This window comes from Clarias gariepinus, chromosome 28 (genome assembly GCF_024256425.1).
Source record: "Clarias gariepinus isolate MV-2021 ecotype Netherlands chromosome 28, CGAR_prim_01v2, whole genome shotgun sequence".
NCBI lineage: Eukaryota > Metazoa > Chordata > Actinopteri > Siluriformes > Clariidae > Clarias > Clarias gariepinus.
The window spans coordinates 8,341,570-8,362,010 of record NC_071127.1 but is presented as its reverse complement, the minus strand read 5'-3'; the positions used below and the strand labels follow the sequence as shown (position 1 = coordinate 8,362,010).

Genomic DNA, 20,441 nt, shown 5'->3' with positions numbered 1-20,441 from the left:
AAACATAACCTTATTAAATCTTTGAATTGTATTAATTTTTATTTCAGCTGAAAATAATGGTACATTTTACCCGGTGAGACTACGACTGCATCGCTTAAATAAAACACATAAGAAATTATGAGTTATGATTTGCACTTTTGTGTTAGAGCACTGTAAGGTAGCAATGTTAAAATTGAATAATTTAATTATTAAATGTCATATTGATGTTAGAGAGTCTGATTTTCTTCAACCAGATGTACATTTTGAGAGAAAAAAAAAAAAAAAAACGTCTGGTGAGAGAACCCGCACACTATAAATGAATAAAATGTATGATGCTTTTGATAAATAAAAGTAAAGTTATAGTTAAAAGGGAATAAAACTCCACTTAGCGTCGAGCCACAATACACTACCACACTGTTGGTTATTTTCCAATAACAGCACAACCCCTTGTTGTGTTTGATTCCATATGAATAAACATATTTAACACTTTTAATACACACAAACACACACTGTACTGTATTTTTCACATTACCTAAAATAAATGTATGAACAATTTGTTCGGTTGTATTTACACATCTTTCCCTGACAGTTGAACCACATTCTAAGCTTTTTCCAGTTAGTCTTTTAAAAGCGATGAAGATTCTGAGCTGGATCACGTCTTCACACAAGCATCCACGCAGCTCTGGTGCGTATCGAAGCGGTTGCTGTTGCCTTGGCAACCTCCGTACCAGAACTGTGCGCAGGCGTTGGCCAAGGAATCGTAGTACCACTTTATGTCGTAGCTTCGGCACGGCCCAGGGTTGAGACGCTCTGTACAGTCTGGAGCTAAAAACAGACACACAGACAGATTTCAGGCTTCAGCATCAAATGATGATTCTTGTGATATAATTGTGCTTCTCAGGGTTTTCTCTTATCACACTATGGCACATCGTTCGGTTTAGATGATCATGTCATTGTAACATAAAGACGTATAAAAACGTATAATTTTTCCTGTTATTCCAGCTGTGAAAATATGAAAAAAATATACAAATATGCTGTGAAAATATAAATAAAAATATTCAGTTTAGCTTTTTTAATTAATATCTATTGGTGCAGGTGTTTGTTTACATTGAGACAGTAGCGCATTAGTATATTATTTTAAAGTAGATTATTAAATCTAGCACATAACTGTTTATAACTTTGCTTTTACTTAACATTTTGATTTCACTTATGGTGCAGTTTAAACTTCAGACAGATATCGAAGTACTGCAAAAGTTTCATTCAATTCTGTGTAGACAGTTTTGTGTGATGCTGTGACAAAATCTGGCTAGATGGACAGACATACAGACATACAGACTGAAATTTTGTATGAAATTGGGACTGGTTTCGGTTCCTCCAATGTATGAGATGTAAAGATATCATCAAAAGAGCGAGTTCTGACCAACGTACAGACAAAACCTTTGTTTTGTTTATATAGATTATATAAGTACTCAGTGTTGAAGTCTTGATTCTGATTGGTCAGAAGTTTTTATCTCTTTTTTTCACTTAAACACTGCAAAAATGGTTTAGTAATGGTTTCAATCTCACGCATCGATGGGGTTCCACATAATATTAAAGATAAAAATTAAGAACAATAGTTCAAATATTCAACTGGATATTAGTTTGCAAATTGGCTTTTATTATTTCTCTTTTTGTTCCTCCTGTGTACTTATGTACAGTACCTGCTCCAGACTGGAATGGAAGTTGGATCCTTGAAGTAGAGCTGATCTCAGGGTCAAACAGGACATTTGTGGGAGGCAGGGTTCTTGTCGCAATCCCAGCAGGAGTGACAGTCCATGGCTCTTCAGGCATTGGTGTCTTCCTGTCATCAATTTCAACTGTTTCTGGAGAGGGAGTGATAAACCTCATAGAATCTTCAGGCTGGAGAGGCAGAGGGAATATATTAAGAAAATCATTAAAGGGGTCATACAGGCCTACATGCACTTTTTTAAGCTGTTTGGACTGAACCGTGTGTTAGGAGAGTGCGTACACAACCACTCTACGATGATAAAGAGCCGCCCAGTGGTTTTCTTTTCGTTTATTACAGTAACATCCCCCTTCCGAAATCAGGCCAATCACAAATGCCTGTCGATGTGACGCCACACCACAAGAGGCCGCTCCTACACAAGTTGATTGACACTGGTGTTTTAGCAAAGACCCGCCCCGAGTGAGAAGAAGCTGTCGGCCATTGTTTTTTGCCGCTGGAGCAAAATGGCGCCTAAGCGAGTGTTGTGTACAGTTGTTGGGTGTAATAGCGAACACAGCAGTCATCATTCACTACCTAGGGTTAGTGACCTAGGGTACCTACCTAGGGTTAGGTATATGAGCCACTGAGGACGCAGTGGCTGAATTTAGTTTTTAAAGCTAACGTCCCCGCCGATTTACCTAAATGCGTTCATGTTTGCGATAATCATTTTTCACCAGACTGCTTTATAAACGCGGGTCAATATAAAGCTGGTTTTACTAGGAAGCCGCTCCTAAAAATCGGATATGTACTAACGCTTCGTGTTCCTGCTTCATCTTCGCCAGGCTCGGTGAGTGTGATTCCTTTTACTATGACTCTTTGCAGATCGCCTTTTCTAATAATCACGATGAATGCGGAGTGTAAGTTAACTTATACTCTCATAGAACATGGTTATGGCTTCTTCTCTATGTACATCCGTCTCTATATAATCCCTAATGGCCCGTTTATAATAAACAATGCATTAAGGTGATTGTCTAGTTGCAAACTGTGTGGGTAGTTGGAGAACTATATTATGCTTACCTTTGTTACGTTAGATGGTTTATAACGATGTCTGTCAAAGATTAAGAAGTCATGTAAACACACCAGTAAACACATCGCGTCCGTATCTCTCTCAGTAAGCTTCTCCGCTTTTGTTGTTGTTGCTCGCGGCAGCGCAACAGCCCGTTAATTCATGCCCATGCAGTGGTGAGAAAGACAAACGGGTCGATGCATGTCCATTCTTTTAATTTCTGCGTTGTCAGGCGATATTACAAACTTCCGCGTAGGTTCCGTACTTAAATCAAACCAAAAACGACTGAAGAAAACAGGCTCAGGCTCCATATTCCAGCGTTTTCCAGTTTGGACTGCATTACCCACAAAGCACTGCGTTGTGGCAATGCTTTGTGGGTAATGCAGTCCAAAGCATTGCCCGCACTGGACTACATTTCCGTCGCTATACCCTACGTGTCACGCCCCACAGAACGGGGGGGGCGGGCTCAGCAGAGGTCATGAGCATTTAAATTAGCATGTACTGAAACAGGTTGCTGAGAACAGAGCTAGTTTTTACCAGGTAAAATTAGTGTTTTTTTTACACAATCCTTTTGAATTTTTAATTAACGTATAACACAAACTTTTCATTAGGACCCTAAAGATCATATTGACATTTAATGAAAAATGGGATGTGTAGGACCTTTAACAAGTGTGCAAACCTTTATTTGGAACATCTGACATTTTTTATCTTCATATTTCGCATCAAATGAGCCAGACTTGAATTTTTTAACATAGTCATGAGAAATAGTACATGGTTTTATTTGACTCTCATTTTCAGCCCAGTCCATGTTTCTTATTAACATCTGAAATACGCTATTAGATCATCCCTGGACTTGATGAAAATTACTGTGACTCAGTGAATTATAAACAATCCCTCTCACCTGGTCATCGGTTGGGAGCACCGAGCCTTCATCCAGCTCACAGATCCGACTTAGTATATCCATCTCCAAGTCTGTGAAAAGTAGGAATTTTATATATAGTGTGTGTTGTCCTATAACGATTTCCTCCACTTGTTGCTGTATCAATCCTAATAAATAGCTAAATTGTTACAAATAGTAGTTCTTTACTGAACAGTAGGTTGTGATTTCTAATCCCAAGCATGCTTAAGAAAAACAAATGATCTAAAACAAAACTATTAAAGGAAGCACTACATACTGGGCAAGTCCATGAAATCCCGTATAAGGTAGACGTGCTCCTCGTCTGGCTCCGAAGCGATGGAGTTGATCTCTCTCTGAAACTGGCTGTAACCTGAATGACTACGATTCACTACACCAATTACAAACATCTCTATGCCAGCAGCATGTGCTTCTTCCGCGGCGTCCTCCAGCCGCACCGCGTCTCGTCTGTCCGCTTGTCCATCCGTCAGCAGCACAGCCACCTTCCTCACACCCAGCCGTGAGGCCTGGAACAACCGTGTTGCACTGCGGATGGCACTTCCTGTAAAAGTTCCCTCCCCCAGGTAGGTCATCTTACGTACAGCCGCTTTGATGCTGGTGCTGTCGATCAGCTGCTGGAGGCTGACCACCACCACCTCGACATGACTGTACAACACAATCCCAACCCGCGTGGCATCATGGCTCACAGCCACACGGTCTATCAGAGCGTTCACAAAGTCCTTACTGAGGTCAAAGTTCTCGGGGCCGACGCTCTCAGAGCTGTCGATTATGAAGACAAGCTCCAGGGGACTCTCGCTGCACCTTAGACCACAACCTGGAGGAACACGCAAAATATAGAGCACATCTTACTTATATCAGGACACACAACAGACTACAAACCCTTACTTTTCCTTGTCATTATCTTCAGTGGAACAAAGAGTAGTCCTTAAGTTAATTTACTGCAGAAGAGCACCAAACACTAATGCTCTTATTGTTTCAAAAATTTGAAGATTAGATAGTATTAGATATTATTATGATCAAATAGACGTGTTGTATTACCACAGAGTCCCCTGATTATTTTGATCACTTCTTCTCTCTGTCAAGAAAATGAAAGATGTTGGTCTGTGCATTAATTTGCAGCCAAATTGAATATATTCACACACACATATATATGTATACACAGTGGAACCTCAGATCATGAGTAACGCGGTTTGTGAGTTAAGATTTTTAATAAATTTTGACTTGGAATACGAACAAGTCTTGGTTTACAAGTACAGAGTTTTATGTATCACGTATGCGCTTCTTGTTTTGACGCCGAGCGTCAAGTGATCACAACTGAGCCAACGTTTTTTCTCTCTCTTGCGCTGCGGAATTGTGGGTGATCGTCTCTCCTGCAGGGTCTTAGTGCTCGTTTCTTACTGATATAATCAACATCCGTGCATGCGTGTACTGTTTACTATAACACTGTGACCATGTGTGTGTGTGTGTGTGTGTGTGTGTGTGTGTGTGTGTAAACCATATTTTATTTTGTGTTTGTATACATGTGTGTACCGCGCGCGTGTACTCTTTCTTATAACACATGTAATGTCTGTCTGTCTGTGTGTGTGTGTGTGTGTGTGTGTGTGTGTGTGTGTGTGTGTGTGTGAAACTTAAATAACAGAGGGGAAAGTGTTACTGTGCAAGACGAGAAGAAGGGGGGGTCTAAATCCTCCTCTCCTCTTAATTTAGCTTTACACACACACACACACACATACACAGCGCCTCGAGTATAAATGGAAACACTTATCTGTCCGGATTAATTTTTAAAGGTAAAGTGCAGGTTAATTTGTTTATTTTTACTTTATATTTTGTATTAATTATTTTTATGTATTTATTTCTTTGGGCTGCGGAATGAATAATTTTAGTTTCCATTGTTTCTTATGGGGAACTTCACTTTGATTTATGAGTGTTTTAAAACACAAGCCCACTTCCGGAATGAATTATGCTCGTAATCTAAGGTTCCACTGTATATAGAACAAATGGCACTTACTGAGAGGCCAGGATCTCCTTTCTCACCAGGATTTCCCTACAATAAAAAAAATTTTTTTTTAAAGTTTCAAGGCTTATATCTCCGTCTCGCTCTGGCATGTTATTAGCAAATAATTGATGTCTATATTAAAATACATTACAGTATATAGCAATTTTGATGATGCCTACCGCTGCTCCCGTTTGCCCTGGTGCTCCGAAATCTCCACCATCTCCTTTTCTTCCACGCTCACCAGGCAGACCCCTGTCCCCCTGAAACCAAAGCATTTAATAACTATTTGGCTACCAGAACATACTGTATATAGTCTTGTTCTTCTTTTTTTTTCAGACTCAACTTGTGCTGTGACTTACTGTATACCAGGTTATACAGCTTGCAAACAAATACTGTATAATTTCCCAATAGTTAAGACATTAAGACTTACTTACATAGCCCTTTAAGCTCTGAGCATTTTAGCCATTTTTGTATATTCTGTGTATTTAATAAACATATTGTATATAGCACTCATGACTTCTACCATGCTATTCTATCTGACATATCCCAAAAAACCCCAATTCACAGTTTGATGTCTGAAGCTTCCCCATTAACTCACACCGTCAAGGCTTCCATATAAGCACTTTATATATATATATATAACCATCATTGCAACCACCTATGCTGTGTTGTCAGCACAGATATAACTGGGTGGCTTTTCTGTTTCCCCACAGTGTATATACAGTATAAATCATATTCCATTCACCATTAAACTGCCTTGTTACTCTATTACAGTTTCCAGCACCTTCTCTCCTGGAAGACCTTCTCCCATGAGTCCTCTGGGGCCTAGTCGTCCCTGGAAGCCTGGCTCTCCTTTTGGGCCCTGAATGCCCTCGCCAGGTGGACCTGGAGGACCAGGAGGGCCTGGTTGACCAATCGCACCCTAGAAGTAATCCCAAGATAAAGCATGAACAGACAAATCTTTTTTGCTTTCCTGATTTCAGTCCAGTTTCAATCTTAAAAGCTTGCCTTTGGTCCTGGAAGTCCTTCCCCAAATGGCCCAGCTGACCCAGGAACCCCAGGTGTCCCTCTGTCCCCCTAGTAACCAAAAGCGTCCAGCATAACATAGACAAACAACATGAGTGATGAATTTTTATAATAAATTTTACTTGAGCATTACTTTAGGTCCTGGTAATCCTTGTCCTTCTGGTCCCATGTCTCCTGATACCCCAGGCAAACCAGGCAGTCCCTAATTTAAGCAAAAAAAAAAAAAATAAAAAAATAAATAAGTAAATATTGTTGTGCCCATGATGAAATGGATTTTCAGGGTTCCTGAAGAATTCATGCCTCAGAGACTGACAGATTTTTTTTTTTTTTATTAGAATGATCTTTTTTTATAATGCAGTTAATGTTTATGTGTGCATAAACACACCTGAGGCCCAGGGTAACCTTCTCCAGGTGACCCTTGTGGTCCCACCAGCCCAGGTGGTCCTCTGTCGCCCTAAAAAATAATGCAAAAACATTGACGTCTTAAAGTTAAACCTGATAAGACTAAATTGTTCCAATGTGGTTTGTGTTAAACAAATTATCACCTTTGGCCCTACAAGACCAACTCCTGGATCTCCGGCTATGCCCTGAGGACCCACAGGCCCAGGTTCACCCTGATAAGAAATGTAACACACTAAATATCCATTTCCCTCATTTATAAAACATTAAACAAAACTTATAAAGGGTCATTATAATGTAACTTATTACATATTACATGTATTTCTTTACCTTCGGCCCAGAGTATCCAAACCCCGCAGGCCCTGGCATCCCCAACTGCCCAGGACTACCAGGTTCTCCCTAAAATAATAAACCAATTTTCACCCACAGCTGTCAATCACACCACCATCTCTGTCTTAAATTTGTATCCTATTATTTAAGTCATGAATCACACCCTTGTGTAGGATGTTTAAGCCAAATAATGATTGATGGAGTCCTGTGATGTGAATCAATATGAAACAGAGTTATTGTTATCACCATGGATTGTTTTTCAATAACACCACATCCAACAAGTGTGGTACAGTGGCAATTTACCAGTTTGGTATTTATTAAAGAATGACTGAATATTTACCTTTGCTCCAGATGGTCCTGCAGGTCCTAGAGGTCCTGGAAGACCACGGTTACCTCGATCACCTTGATCGCCCTTTAGTAACATCACACTTCATATTTCATCTTTCATATTTCATACCACAGGCCATACTTTATATGCACGAGCTCCAGTGATAGTACGTATACAGTGATACACTATCATTAACTTTACTGTAAAACTGGTTGCCAAAGCATCTGTTAAAGATGTACCTTTTCTCCTGGAATCCCCTTTCCTGGGGCACCTCCAAGACCTTGCAGACCTGGAAAACCCATCTCACCCTACATTCCACATAAACCATGAGCAACAAAATGAAAACCTTACAAATTGAATTCTTAACAAAGTATTTAGTCTGCAGTTGGAATAAAACTTAACAAAAAGCTTCAAATGTTTCACTTTTATCCAAAAATAAACTGGTCTCTTGTTTAACAATTGATTAACCCTTCTTTACCTTAGGTCCTATAGCACCATCTTCTCCTGGGATGCCAGGAATCCCTGGTGCACCATCAGATCCTGGCTCCCCCTGGAATAAGCATAATATTTACAGGCATCTACAAGGTAGCAGGTCTGTTGGATCACAATGAAGATCTTATAGTAAACCAAATTGTGGTAGCTGCCGATTTAGCTCAAGTGATGGCTTGTTAACAATAATGAAAACAACATTTAAAATACAACAATACCACCTGGACTTAACTTGTTAAGAATATCAATGTGATAATTACTGCAGTAGATAACACGGTTCAGCTGCAACAAGTCATTTAACCCTATGTTTTGAGTAACTTCTCATTTCTTAAACAACCATGTCAGAAAGCCAAAACAGCCATATAAGTGAGGCTAATCAACAAGATCCTAAAGTATGGACTGTAAAGGAATGGAAAGAGATTATGTGGTCTAAGGAGTCCAGATTGACCCTGTTCCAGAGTGATGAGTGCATCAGGGTAGGACGAGAAGCAGATAAAGTGATGCACTTCATCACCATCACCACCATCATGTCTAGAGCCTGTACACGCCTCCGGAGGCAGTTTTATGACCTGGGGTTGCTTCAGTTGGTCAAGGCTAGCCTCAGCAACACTGCGTGCCAAAAATAAAGTCAGCTGGCGACCTGAATGTACTGAATGACCAGAGTGGTTCAGGGAGCCTTAGGCAGATAGATTGGCCACCACAGAGTCCAGCCCTTAACGCTATTGAGGATCTTTGGGTTGTGGTGAAAAAGACTTTACTGAGTGGTCTGACTCTACAGTACCAAGATCTTGGAAAGAATTTAACAGAGTCTCTGAACGGAAATAAATGTTCGTTAATAATTTCCAGCTGATATGTTAATATAAGTCTAGTCTTTGTTTGTATTGTATGTTGTCTTCTTGTGTTCTGTCCTCCTTAGAGATTATTCAACAGAAACATTTAATGTACTTTCGTATTAATCTCATTATTATTTTTTCTCATCAACGTCAAAGAGAGGAGAATGAACTTTACCTTTGGTCCAGGTTCTCCGAAGCCTCTTTCTCCTTGACGTCCGTGTTCACCTGGGAAACCCTGATCCCCCTGTAAAGTAATAAACGTTTAAATTATATCCATTAACCATTGGACCAGAATGATACATTTACACATACATACAGTATATAGTCATATTTTGAAGTCATATTTGCAGCACTCACCTTTGGGCCTGCAGTGCCCACACCAGGAGCTCCTCTAGGGCCCGGTGGTCCAACTGGTCCTTGGTTACCCTGTGTTTAAAAGAAAAAGATAATGCTACAAAGAGTTGTAATACTTTATCACTATTGCTACTCATTCGAGCTAAAGAGATATTCGTGCAGCTTAGAGAAGGGGCTGGGTTAAAAAAAATTAAAGAGGGTATAAATTGCCTTTTCTCCCTGAATCCCAGCTCCAGGAAGTCCAGTCAGGCCTGGTGGTCCTGCAGCTCCAGTATTCCCCTACAGGATAACAAGAAGAATATTTACAGTTTAACAGTACAGTAGGTGAGAGAATATGTTTTGCATGATAAGCTATGATAAAGTTTAAAGCCAGATCATAAACACACTGCAAAAAAAAAAGAAAGAAAAAAAAAGGCAATAATTAGCCTAGATTAAGAATGTAATACAGTTGATAAATTAAAACCACCTAAAATTATGTTGGTCCCTCTTATATAGGGAAGTGGTACATGTCAAAATTACACTACATGAATGCTAGGACCCACGGTTTCCCAGGAGAACATTGCTTAGAGCATCACACTGCCTTCTTCACATGGTTGATAGATATGGGCTGTGGCCACACAACAAGCTGTGATGCATTGAATGTTAAGGCAGCTTTTTTTTTTTTACCTGCTTCCACCCCTTTAAGAGGTTGCATCGTAAAAAGTTAATCAATGTTATTCACGTCTTAGTGGTTTTAATGTTATGGCTGATCTTTGTATAATTAACAAATTATGAATTTGTAGGTCAAATGCATCAGGTTTATAAAAGAAAAAAACATTTATATCAACTTAATTTCAGAGTTCAGTTGTTTGCATGTTTATACTGTACATCATTTTTAATAACAAGAAAAGATAAAGAAAAAAAAGGACCAAAAACTTGTGTAAAATTATATGTGGAAATTAAGATGTGTATAATTATATAAAAATATATAATTAAAATATAAAACCTCGCCTTTTCTCCCTTGATTCCTAACCCTGGTGAGCCGATTGCACCTTTTCGTCCCGCCAAACCTCTGTCCCCCTGAAACCAGAGTCAGACAGATGTGTTTAATATTCCTGTACAGCTCACTGATTAGCAATGAAGATTTAGCAGCATTACATAGTAAGATTTAACAACCTTTTTTTAATACAACAGTTAACACTTTATTCGGACTGTGTAATCTGACTGGGCGAGAGGCATTCCAGACATTCCACAAGTGGTGATATAGAGCATAACAGCACTGGGGCGTTTAACTATATGTATCACTCCATGGCACTGCTGTTCTAACAACCGTTAATAACGCTAACTGTCTGTCACCAGCATGGGTATGGTATGTACCCGTATTGGTATGACCAGTATGGTAACCAGTCATGAAAGCACTTTGCACATTATGTCATCTTAAACAATATTTTGTCTCCTAAGTAACTGCTTAAAAGTCGTTTCAAATTGCATCTGAACCGTCCATGCTGTTCAATTTACTGTATGTTGTACTGAATATCAGCACATGATATTCACGCAGTCAAACACATCATATTAATGCATCTCATGTGATATTGTTTAAGTATAAAATATATATGAAAATAAAATCCAAAACGTGATTTCTGGTCAACATTTTGCTCTACATGTGGACTAATTAGAGTACTAATAAATGACTATTACAAGGAATTAAGGTATTTTAAAAGTAAGATATTTGAACCCGAACAAAACATGAGTGTTAAAAGAGATGTGTTAATGTGAAAGTTTACCTACCTGAGGCCCTGGTAAACCCTCTCCTGGAGAACCCGGGTTGCCTCGCAGTCCTGGTGGGCCTGGTGATCCCTTCATAATACAATGAATAATACAATTAATAACACAATGTGATAAAAAGATTTATCTGATTTTTTTAAAGCTAATTGTAAAGAAATTAATTACAGCCTGCTCAGTCAGAATGTCAAATTTCACAACATGTAAAAATTTTACTGCATAAAAGAAACTGAATGGACATGATGTGGATGTAGGGAGATGGTGATGGGTTACAGGGTGAGTAAGGAATAAAATACATGGAGCCTTGTAGTAACAGGAAAATAGAGGTTGTGTGATGCGGCTGGACACAAAGCTAAGCTGGTTTATCCCTTTCCTACAACAGACATTTGCCAATTATGGTAATTTGATTTATTGAAGAGTGGCATGGTTAATGTTCTATTGAGTTATACGAGGTGGTATCAAAAAGTTTTGAGACTAGTTTTTTTCACATGCCATCAGATGGCAGCACAGTCAAACAAAGGCACAAGGAGCACCGGCATTCATAAGTCAGTGTGCCAAAAGACATCGGCCTGTATACTGTACATCTGACCACCTCTGCTTTTTCCTCATGGACAGCAAATTAAAACGTGAAATTATGCATGAAACTGGCTAAACTTGCTACCGAGATGTTTAACTTGATGTTTGTTGAGTCTGGGTTCTCTCAAGGTTTTTTCTTATTGCCAGGGAGTTTTTCCTTGCCACCGTCGCACTCGGTTTGCTCATCAGGGACAATCTCACAATCTCATTACTACCTAAACACATTTTTTTTCTTACTCATACACATTGACATGATTCAGCAAGTGTACAGCGATGCTCCGATGAATCATTCGAGATGTTTTGAGTGGCATGCATGCTTCAAGAGCAGCAGAAGAACATCACTCAAAGAAATGTCAAAACCATTTGCCAACTTGCGCCTAATGATTGTCGGAGAACAATCCACAACACTGCTGCCATGGTTGATGTATCATATGGAACAGCACAGGTGATCCTCATGTGTGATCTGAACATGTGTTGTGTTGCTGCAAAGTTCGTCCCCAGGCTGCTGACCCAGGAGCAGAAGAACATTCCATCAAAGTCTGCCAAGAACTCTGCAATGTAATAAATGACTCCTCCTTCATGTCGAGGATCATTACCGGTGACAAAACTTGGTTGAGACGGAGTAACAGTCTTCACAGTGGAAGAGCCCATCATCTCTACGACTGAAAAAGGTGAGGCAGATCTTCAGCTTGACCAAGTGCGTGCTCATCTTGCTCACCTTTTTCAACATTTGTGGGTTTGGTAATTGAGAATTCTTCCCCAGGAGGCAGATCGTCAAAAAAAATCTCTCTTTCTTTTTCTCTCTTTCTCTTTCTCCTTCTCTCTCTCCCTTCTAGAAGTTCTGCTTCCAAGACCTTTATATAAAACATATTCTGGGTTATTTAACACACTTTTGTTGACTACATTATTCCATATTTTCTGTCATAATTTCAATATCCTCAGTATTAATATACAACGTTTAAAATTTCCTTCGGGATCAATAAAATATATATCTAGTTATCTATCTATCTATTCATCCATCCATCCATCCATCCAGTTTCACAGATTTATCTCTGAAAGTCATGGCACTGTACTTCAATGGACTCCTTCCATTCATCCATTTGTGAATAATGTCCACAGTTATGGATTATCAATTTGAGGTTGCATTTAGGAGAACATACTGTAAATCACTCAAGACCTTTACTAAAATTTAACAAGAATCAGCATGCTGATTTCTGTTGCTCTAGGATATTTGCCATTCTACTGTAAGTGTAGCATGTCTGTACAACATAAGATCACTATTTATTTTTTCTTTTTTATGAGTCTTGCACATGACGAGAACAAAATATATTTTTTATGAAATTGGTCCAGAACTTTTTATGACTAAACGGACATGCACCTGGTTGAGTTTCATTAGCCTGTTTCTATATAACCCATGTTTTAGAAGGGTCGGTTGGTTTTGCTTCATTCTGTTATCTTCTGTTTAGTTCACTGGTGCTGGTGGTTAGCATTAGCGTTAGCCATAGGTCCTAGCCATAGTGCTAGTACTCATTAGCCACAGTACCTAATACTGTATATTCGTGTTAGTATTTTTAGTTTGTTTTATTTATGGAGTTTTATATCCATTTTTATAAACCAAGGTCTGCACTTGCATCCTGCCTCAAATCCTCCATGTGGCCTTCACCACTACCATAGTGGAATGAACCCTGCTTAACTAGCTAACAATTAAAAGTCAGCAAATCATTTTTTTTTTAATTCATACATGCAGGAAATTTGTATTGGTTCTAAATTTGAGCATTTTTGAATGTGATTATAACCTTTTTAAAAGTAGGAATGTTAACACTGATGTTTTTTTAGTGTGTGTTTGTGGATCCTTTGGTTGCTGTGGGTTACAGGGTGGAGTCTCCGTGGATCAGAGTTCTTGTTTATTTCTGCACACGGGTGCTCAATCAGATTGGGATCTGAAGAGTGTGTACGCTGGGTCAGCACCCTTGTGGTCTTTTCCTTCTATGATCCGTACATGGAGGTCTTAAGTGCACTGGGTGTTCTGTGTTTTACATGTGACCAATAATTGGATATATATTATTTATATCATTGATAATCAGTGTTATTCAGTTCACCTGGTGGTGGTGTAAATGTTATGCCTCATTTGATTGTATATATTCCATACAAATGTGTAGTATTATTATATACCTAAGGAATACAATATATTCCATTAAATACAGTATACAAGGTAATAAGTGTAAACACTGATTGTGTAACTTACTGGAGGTCCTGGATCTCCTATCGCAACAGGTCCAGTAGGGCCTGGCCTGCCCTGGTTCCCCTTGTCTCCCTATAAAAAAAAGTGTGGTGTTTCTTCATCATCATTCCACTATATTTAACATTAAAGTGTAGTTTGAATGGTTTGCTAACCTTTGGACCAGGATGTCCAATCCCTGGGTCTCCTGGAGGACCAGATGCTCCTGTAGGTCCTCGCTCACCCTAGTGGAAAAATAGTCATGCTATGTTGTTTTAGATTCAAAAAAGAAAATAATTCAAGCCTATTAGAGGTACAATTACTGACTTTAGGCCCAGCAGAACCAGCTGGACCGTGATCTCCAGGACCACCAACAGGACCCTGAAAAACACATACACAAAAATATGAAGAAAAATTACTGTAATTCTCTAAAACACACTCCTAAACTTTGTGGAAAGCCTTCCCAGGAGCTGTTATACAGTAGCTGCAAAGTGGGCCCCATCATAATATTAAACCCTATGGATTAAGAACGGGGTGTTACTCAAGTTCATATGCATGTGGAGGCAGACGAGCAAATACTTTTGACAATATAGTATATAAACACATAGTTTAAAAATACAACCGTACACACACACACTCATTTATTTCTTGCCACAATTCTTCCAGTAAAATTATTTTCAACAATTCTATTTCAAAACAATATATATATTTTTATTTTATATAAATTTATAGTTGTATATTTATTCCTTGAAAAAAAATTATTTATTCATTTATTTATATACGTATTTATTTGTATTAATGTCATGAGAATATTTAATACATTGGCCAAATATGTAAGTGTGTGTTATAGATTTTTTAAAAATGTTTCAATTAATTTTACAGACTAAGAATTAAATAAAAACACTATATACTCATTTTTTATTTTATTTTATTCAATGGTTTGTCCAAGCAAAATGTGTGTTCTAGACACAAGAGCACATAGAGGAATGAGTGCTGCGTGTATGTGTGTTAATCCCACTGTATAAACTTTGTCTCCTGACTAGGACAAGAACAACAGTGCTATGTTACTGTTGGGATCAGGTCTAATCCCGGGATCACATTCCATAAGTGCAGAAACAGGAAGGCTAATTGTGGTTTAGAGCTTGTGTATGTGTGTGTTTAAGAGAGAGAGAGAGAGAGAGATCTACGGATCGATTTATACTTTCTTTTACTTGTCTTGTACTGATACCTGTCAAAACATCAGATTCTTGTGCGAATGAAAAAAAAAAAAGTAGGAAACTGACTTCAGGCTTTTCTTCTTATTAAGTAGTCAAAATAAATCTCATGACTCACCTGAAGGGTTTATGACCTCAGGGTCATAAATCTTGAGTTATGTATTATCAGATACAGTCCCACTATAAATGCTATAAGGTAATAGTAGGTACTATTTGCTTCCAATCATGAACTTAACAATTTCCTGCAAATGTGACCCTGAAGGGTCCAGGTGCTCCGGTTTCCTCCCACAGTCCGCAGACATGCAGGTTAGGCTAACTGGCATTCCAAAATTGCCCGTAGTGTGTGAATGAGGAATAAATACAATGGTCACCATTGGCCTCCATGGTCCCTAGTTGGCCTCCAGAGGTTCCTAGATGGATGGATGGATGCCACACTGACCTATGAGTCACTTAAGCATAAAAAAAGCATCTAACTTAAGACATGAACCAGTAAGAAAGAAGTGCAGATGATGACAGATGATCAGGCTGGTGATGCTGAATGCTGAGTGGTTGGAACAGACGAGAGGGAAAATGAGGTCGCTGCTGAGGGTGTTACATAAAACAAATTTTTAAATTGTACCTTCAGGCACTTTCCCGCCTGTCGCAGTAAAACATTTGTTCCCGTTATTGTAAATTAATCTACATCATGGAATTTACTTAAATATAAAGAAATGGCAGTGAGCTCAAGAGCTTTGCACAGTACTGTATATACAAGGGTTGGACAATAAAACTAAAACACTGGGTTTTATACCACAATAATTCATTAGTATGGTGTAGGGCCTCCTTTTCGGTCAATACAGCATCAATTCATCTTGCAAAATAGTGGAAAGGTCACTATGTGATGCTCGCTCCGAAAGACACCCCAAAGTGGCCTAATAATAATTAGATCTGGTGACTGTGCAGGCCATGGGAGATGTTCAACTTTACTTTCATGTTCATCAAACCACTCGGTAACCAGTGAGTCACTATTATCCTGATACACGGCACTTCAGGATACAATGTTTGAACCATTGGGTGCACATGGTGCTCCAGCATGGTTGGGTAGTCCTTGGCATGATCGCGCCCATCTAGCACAAGTATTGGGCCTAGGGAATGTCATGATATTGCAGCCCAAACCATCACTGATCCACCCCCATGCTTCACTCTGGGCATTTGATCTGAAAGGTTAATGATCACCTGCTCTCCTGGAGGTCCACGAGGTCCTGGTGGTCCATCTGTACCCTGTAGACAGGAGAAAAAAAAACTGAATATCACAGTTCAGCATCTTACATCATGGGGTAAATGAGAGAGTCAGAGAATTATCTGCAAACCCTACTTGGTTTCCTTTTAGTCCCGTTGCACCACACTCTCCTCTCTCACCCTGGAGTAAAGGGAAAGATAGAGACAGAAGGACAATCATAGGTGTTGACCTCTTCTCTCTATATTTTTTCTCAAGAAGAATAAATACAGTATGTTCTCCTTCATAGAAGGCTATGGACTGGTCCTGAAATGCTAGTGTCATGTCTAGTGTTGGCAGAAAAAAAAAACAATGTTTTGATATGATTGTTTTTTTTTCTGTACCCATACTGGAAAAGGGATTAAAAAAAAAGTTATCTATATATAAAGACTATTCATTTACCAGCCACCTTCAAAGCTGACAGGAAGGTAACACTAACAGAATGCACAATTGGCTTAAAATTTAAGAAAAACCAACAGGGAAAAACTACATAAGGTTTCACTCCAAAAGCAATCTGAGGTTACACAGGGCACATGCTTGTGATAAATTTCTGGAACAGCGTGCAGATGAAGCATTTGGCATTGGCGGCTTGAATTCATGCCTTGTGTCAACACTTCAGGCTGGTGATTGAGGTGTAATGGTGTGCGGAATGGTTTCTTGGCTCACACTGAGCCCCTTAATACCAGATGAGCATCATTTGAATTCCAAAGCCTTTCTGAGTACTGTTGCCGATCATATTATGTATGTTTGCAAGGAGTGTTCAAGTCAAAAAGGGGACTTGATGATGACTTATGGAATGATGAGACTCTTAGCCGCAGTAAAACATTTGAATAGTGCGAAACGTTTTTTAAAGAAAGCGTCCTTAATATACAGTACGTCCCTGAATGACGATCCGGGCCAAAGTGGCTCGGGGTCCACTGCAGTCGTTCCCATTTCTCTCGAAAGCAACTTGCCAAAGAGACACATTTGTCTTTGGGAACTGTACACACAATCATTCTCTAACACCACTTGCACATTACAGGAATTCATCTGGGAGGTATTGCTACATCCCCCATACGGTCCTGACTCTAACCCTGTTTGGGCCATTGAAGGAGTTCCTGGGAGGCCAGCGTTTTTAACATGAAGCAGGCAGTCCGATCATACCTCCGGCATTCTGAAAAAAAACTTTCCACCTCCTAACTTTCCAAGCCCTAGTGAAACACTGGGATAAGTGCATTATTGTAGCAGGGGATTATATAGAGAAATAAAGGGAGTTTTACTTTAACAAGCAAACAATCCCTTTAAAATGTGTTAGATTGTGTGTCTCTGAAAGTAAACATGGAAAATAACTCAAGCCACATTCCATTCAAAAGATGATTAAAATGGCCAACCTTTCCTCCTCTCACTCCTGGTCTTCCCTGTAACAAGAATAACACACAGCGTCATGATTACGCAAAAAAAACAAAAAAAAAAACACGGATAATCATGAATAATGGTGGTAGTGTGGCACCTCACGGCCTTCTAGTCCTGGTCGTCCGTTCAAGCCGGGTTCCCCCTGTAATGGTAACAGATATAAAGGAAAATGATTCGCATAATTTTTTAAAAACAAACAAACAAACAAATAAATAAAACTGAGTCTGGTGCTTTAGGTAGCTAAGGTGGTTTAGCCTCTGGGTTACTGAGTTGTTGGTTGGGGGTCCAATGGTTGACTGGGTTGCTCTTGGGAAAGGCTTTAACCCTAAGCCCATATAATCCCCAGTCCCAATACGGGTGGGTTGTGGCCATTTTGGGACTAAAACCCTGTGCCAATAATTTGTGGATTGAATGATCCAAGATGAGAAAAAAAGTCTAAGATGGAACTTACTCTGAATCCTTTGAGTCCCTGAAGGCCAGGTTGTCCTGGAATCCCAGGTAGACCCTGATCGAGGAAATAAAATATTAGTACACAATCTGGTAAAACACTTTTAGGTATGTTTTGATTTGCATCCAGAACTAGAGTCAGAGCTGCTTTATAAAATAAATCCTTAATAAAAGAATGGAATCTTCCAAAATATATCAGGATAAAACAAGCAACAGCTTTTGTGGAATAAATAAGTAACCAGATAAGATTGACTGAGATTCACACGGCTAGAGGTGAGGATAAAGGGTGTGTTTTTTCACCGGTTTTCCTGGAGGACCCCTCTCTCCTTTATCACACAGACAGGAATTGGGCTGCGGACACTGAAGAAGACACAATCAAATCATCAGACGACATGATCCAGGAGAGCATCCTATCCATTCTATAGGATTGGACTCACCTCTGCGTTGACGACTTTGCTCTGTAAAAAAGAACAAGAAAGATTGTATTGTGGAGAAATAAAAATGCTTAACTCAGCATGACAAGAAACATCATTACACCGAACAAATATTGGAGCATGATGGCTTAGTGGTTAGCACTGTCGCCTTGCACCTCCAGGGTCGGGGGTTCGATTCCCCCCTCTGTGTGCATGGAGTTTGCATGTTCTCCCTTGTGCTTGGTGGGTTTCCTCCGGGTATTTCGGTTTCATCCCACAGTCCAAAGACATGCAGATTAAGCTAATTAGCGATCCCATAGTGCGTGTGTCTAGAGTGTACCCCGCCTAGTGTCCTGAGTCCCCCTGCGACACTGTACTGACACGGGTGATGATAAAGCAATATAGACGATGAGTGAGTGAGTGTAACGGATGGGATGAACCTCTTTCAATAATAAAATTATTTTCCTGCAGTTTTACCGGCTGTGTTCTTGGTTTAAACAAACCAGATTCACTTGTTCACTAACCAACTCTCTGAAGAGTCTCTCGTCCAGCTGAGCATCATCAAGGCTGAAAAGATGTTGCTGTGATGGACCGCTGGCGATGGACCTCAGCCTGGTATCATCCTGCCTGTCTTGTGCCAGGCCAATAACGAACACTCGTATGTTGTTGTTCTTGGCATCTGTAGCAGCAGCGGTGGCACTCGGGCTGCGAGGGTGATCCACTCCATCTGTCATCAACAAGGCGATACGCACGCTGCTGTCCGCCGTCTCCCGAGTAAAGAGCTGCGTGGCGTTCGAGATGGCGTAGGCCAAATATGTGCCGTGACCGATGTGTGGCATAGATGATATCTGGCTTTGGAAGACGTCAACATCTTGCCAGTTACGGAAGTTGTGTTCCACCGAGACGGTGCTGCTGTACTGCAAGGCGGCCAGACGCAGACGTACACGCCAGCCGGGAACGTGTAGCGGAGAGAGCCTGGTGCTGAAACGCTGAACAAAATCACGCTGCTTCTCAAACTTAAGACCCTTAGCGTTCTCTGAGCTGTCTACCAGGAAGGCCACCTCCACTGGACAAACCAGAGCTTGAGGAGAAAGAGAAATTGAGTCACAGAAACTCATTAAGTCTATTTAATCTCATAGTTTTTAACTATAAATTGTCATCATTGCCTGTCCAACATCATGAAGTTCAAATGGACTAATGTACTATTCATAAAAAAATAATGAATTAGTTAATTAATTAATTTAATAAGTAATTAAAAACCTTACCTTTTGCTTCATTTTGAACTACTAGATTGTCTACTTTCTGTCTGCTTCTTCGTCAACCCTGACCTCCCCTGGACAAGATCAGCAGCAGGACACACAGCACCACACCGCACCGCATCCTGCACACACACACACACACACACACTTACAACGTTTACAAGGTGGTATCAAAAAGTTTCACGACTAGTTCTGTAATACACCAACAGATGGCAGTACAGAGCTGCACACAAAGTCACAGGGAGCACCGACCTTCATAAGTCAGTGTGCCAAAAGACATCGTCCTGTGTACATCGTCCTGTGTACATCGTCCTGTGTACATCGTCCTGTGTACATCGTCCTGTGTACATCGTCCTGTGTACGCCATGCGACTGGTGCTATTCTGAACAAAAATCTGCTATTTCATCATGGACAACAAAGAGCAAACGTGAAATTCTGTGTAAAACTGAGCAACCGGTGAGCCTGAGCTGAGCCTCATTACCGGT

The 20,441-nt window shown here is 39.9% G+C and overlaps 1 protein-coding gene across 1 annotated transcript; it reads right to left on the bottom strand.

Annotated features, from left to right (window-relative positions):
- Positions 1–65: 65 nt before the first annotated feature.
- Positions 66–20,077, bottom strand: col28a1a (collagen, type XXVIII, alpha 1a). The gene is given in 32 exon segments (XM_053490036.1): positions 66–804; positions 1,680–1,878; positions 3,652–3,722; positions 3,926–4,480; positions 4,705–4,741; positions 5,675–5,710; positions 5,842–5,922; positions 6,447–6,584; positions 6,671–6,739; positions 6,822–6,890; positions 7,074–7,142; positions 7,234–7,302; positions 7,418–7,486; positions 7,758–7,829; positions 7,985–8,053; positions 8,224–8,295; positions 9,243–9,311; positions 9,425–9,493; positions 9,632–9,700; positions 10,412–10,480; positions 11,189–11,257; positions 14,004–14,072; positions 14,153–14,221; positions 14,304–14,357; positions 16,406–16,450; positions 16,545–16,589; positions 17,816–17,842; positions 17,935–17,979; positions 18,289–18,342; positions 18,585–18,644; positions 19,210–19,778; positions 19,963–20,077. Coding segments are annotated over 32 exon segments (3,345 nt in total). The 3' UTR covers positions 66–631.
- Positions 20,078–20,441: the final 364 nt, after the last annotated feature.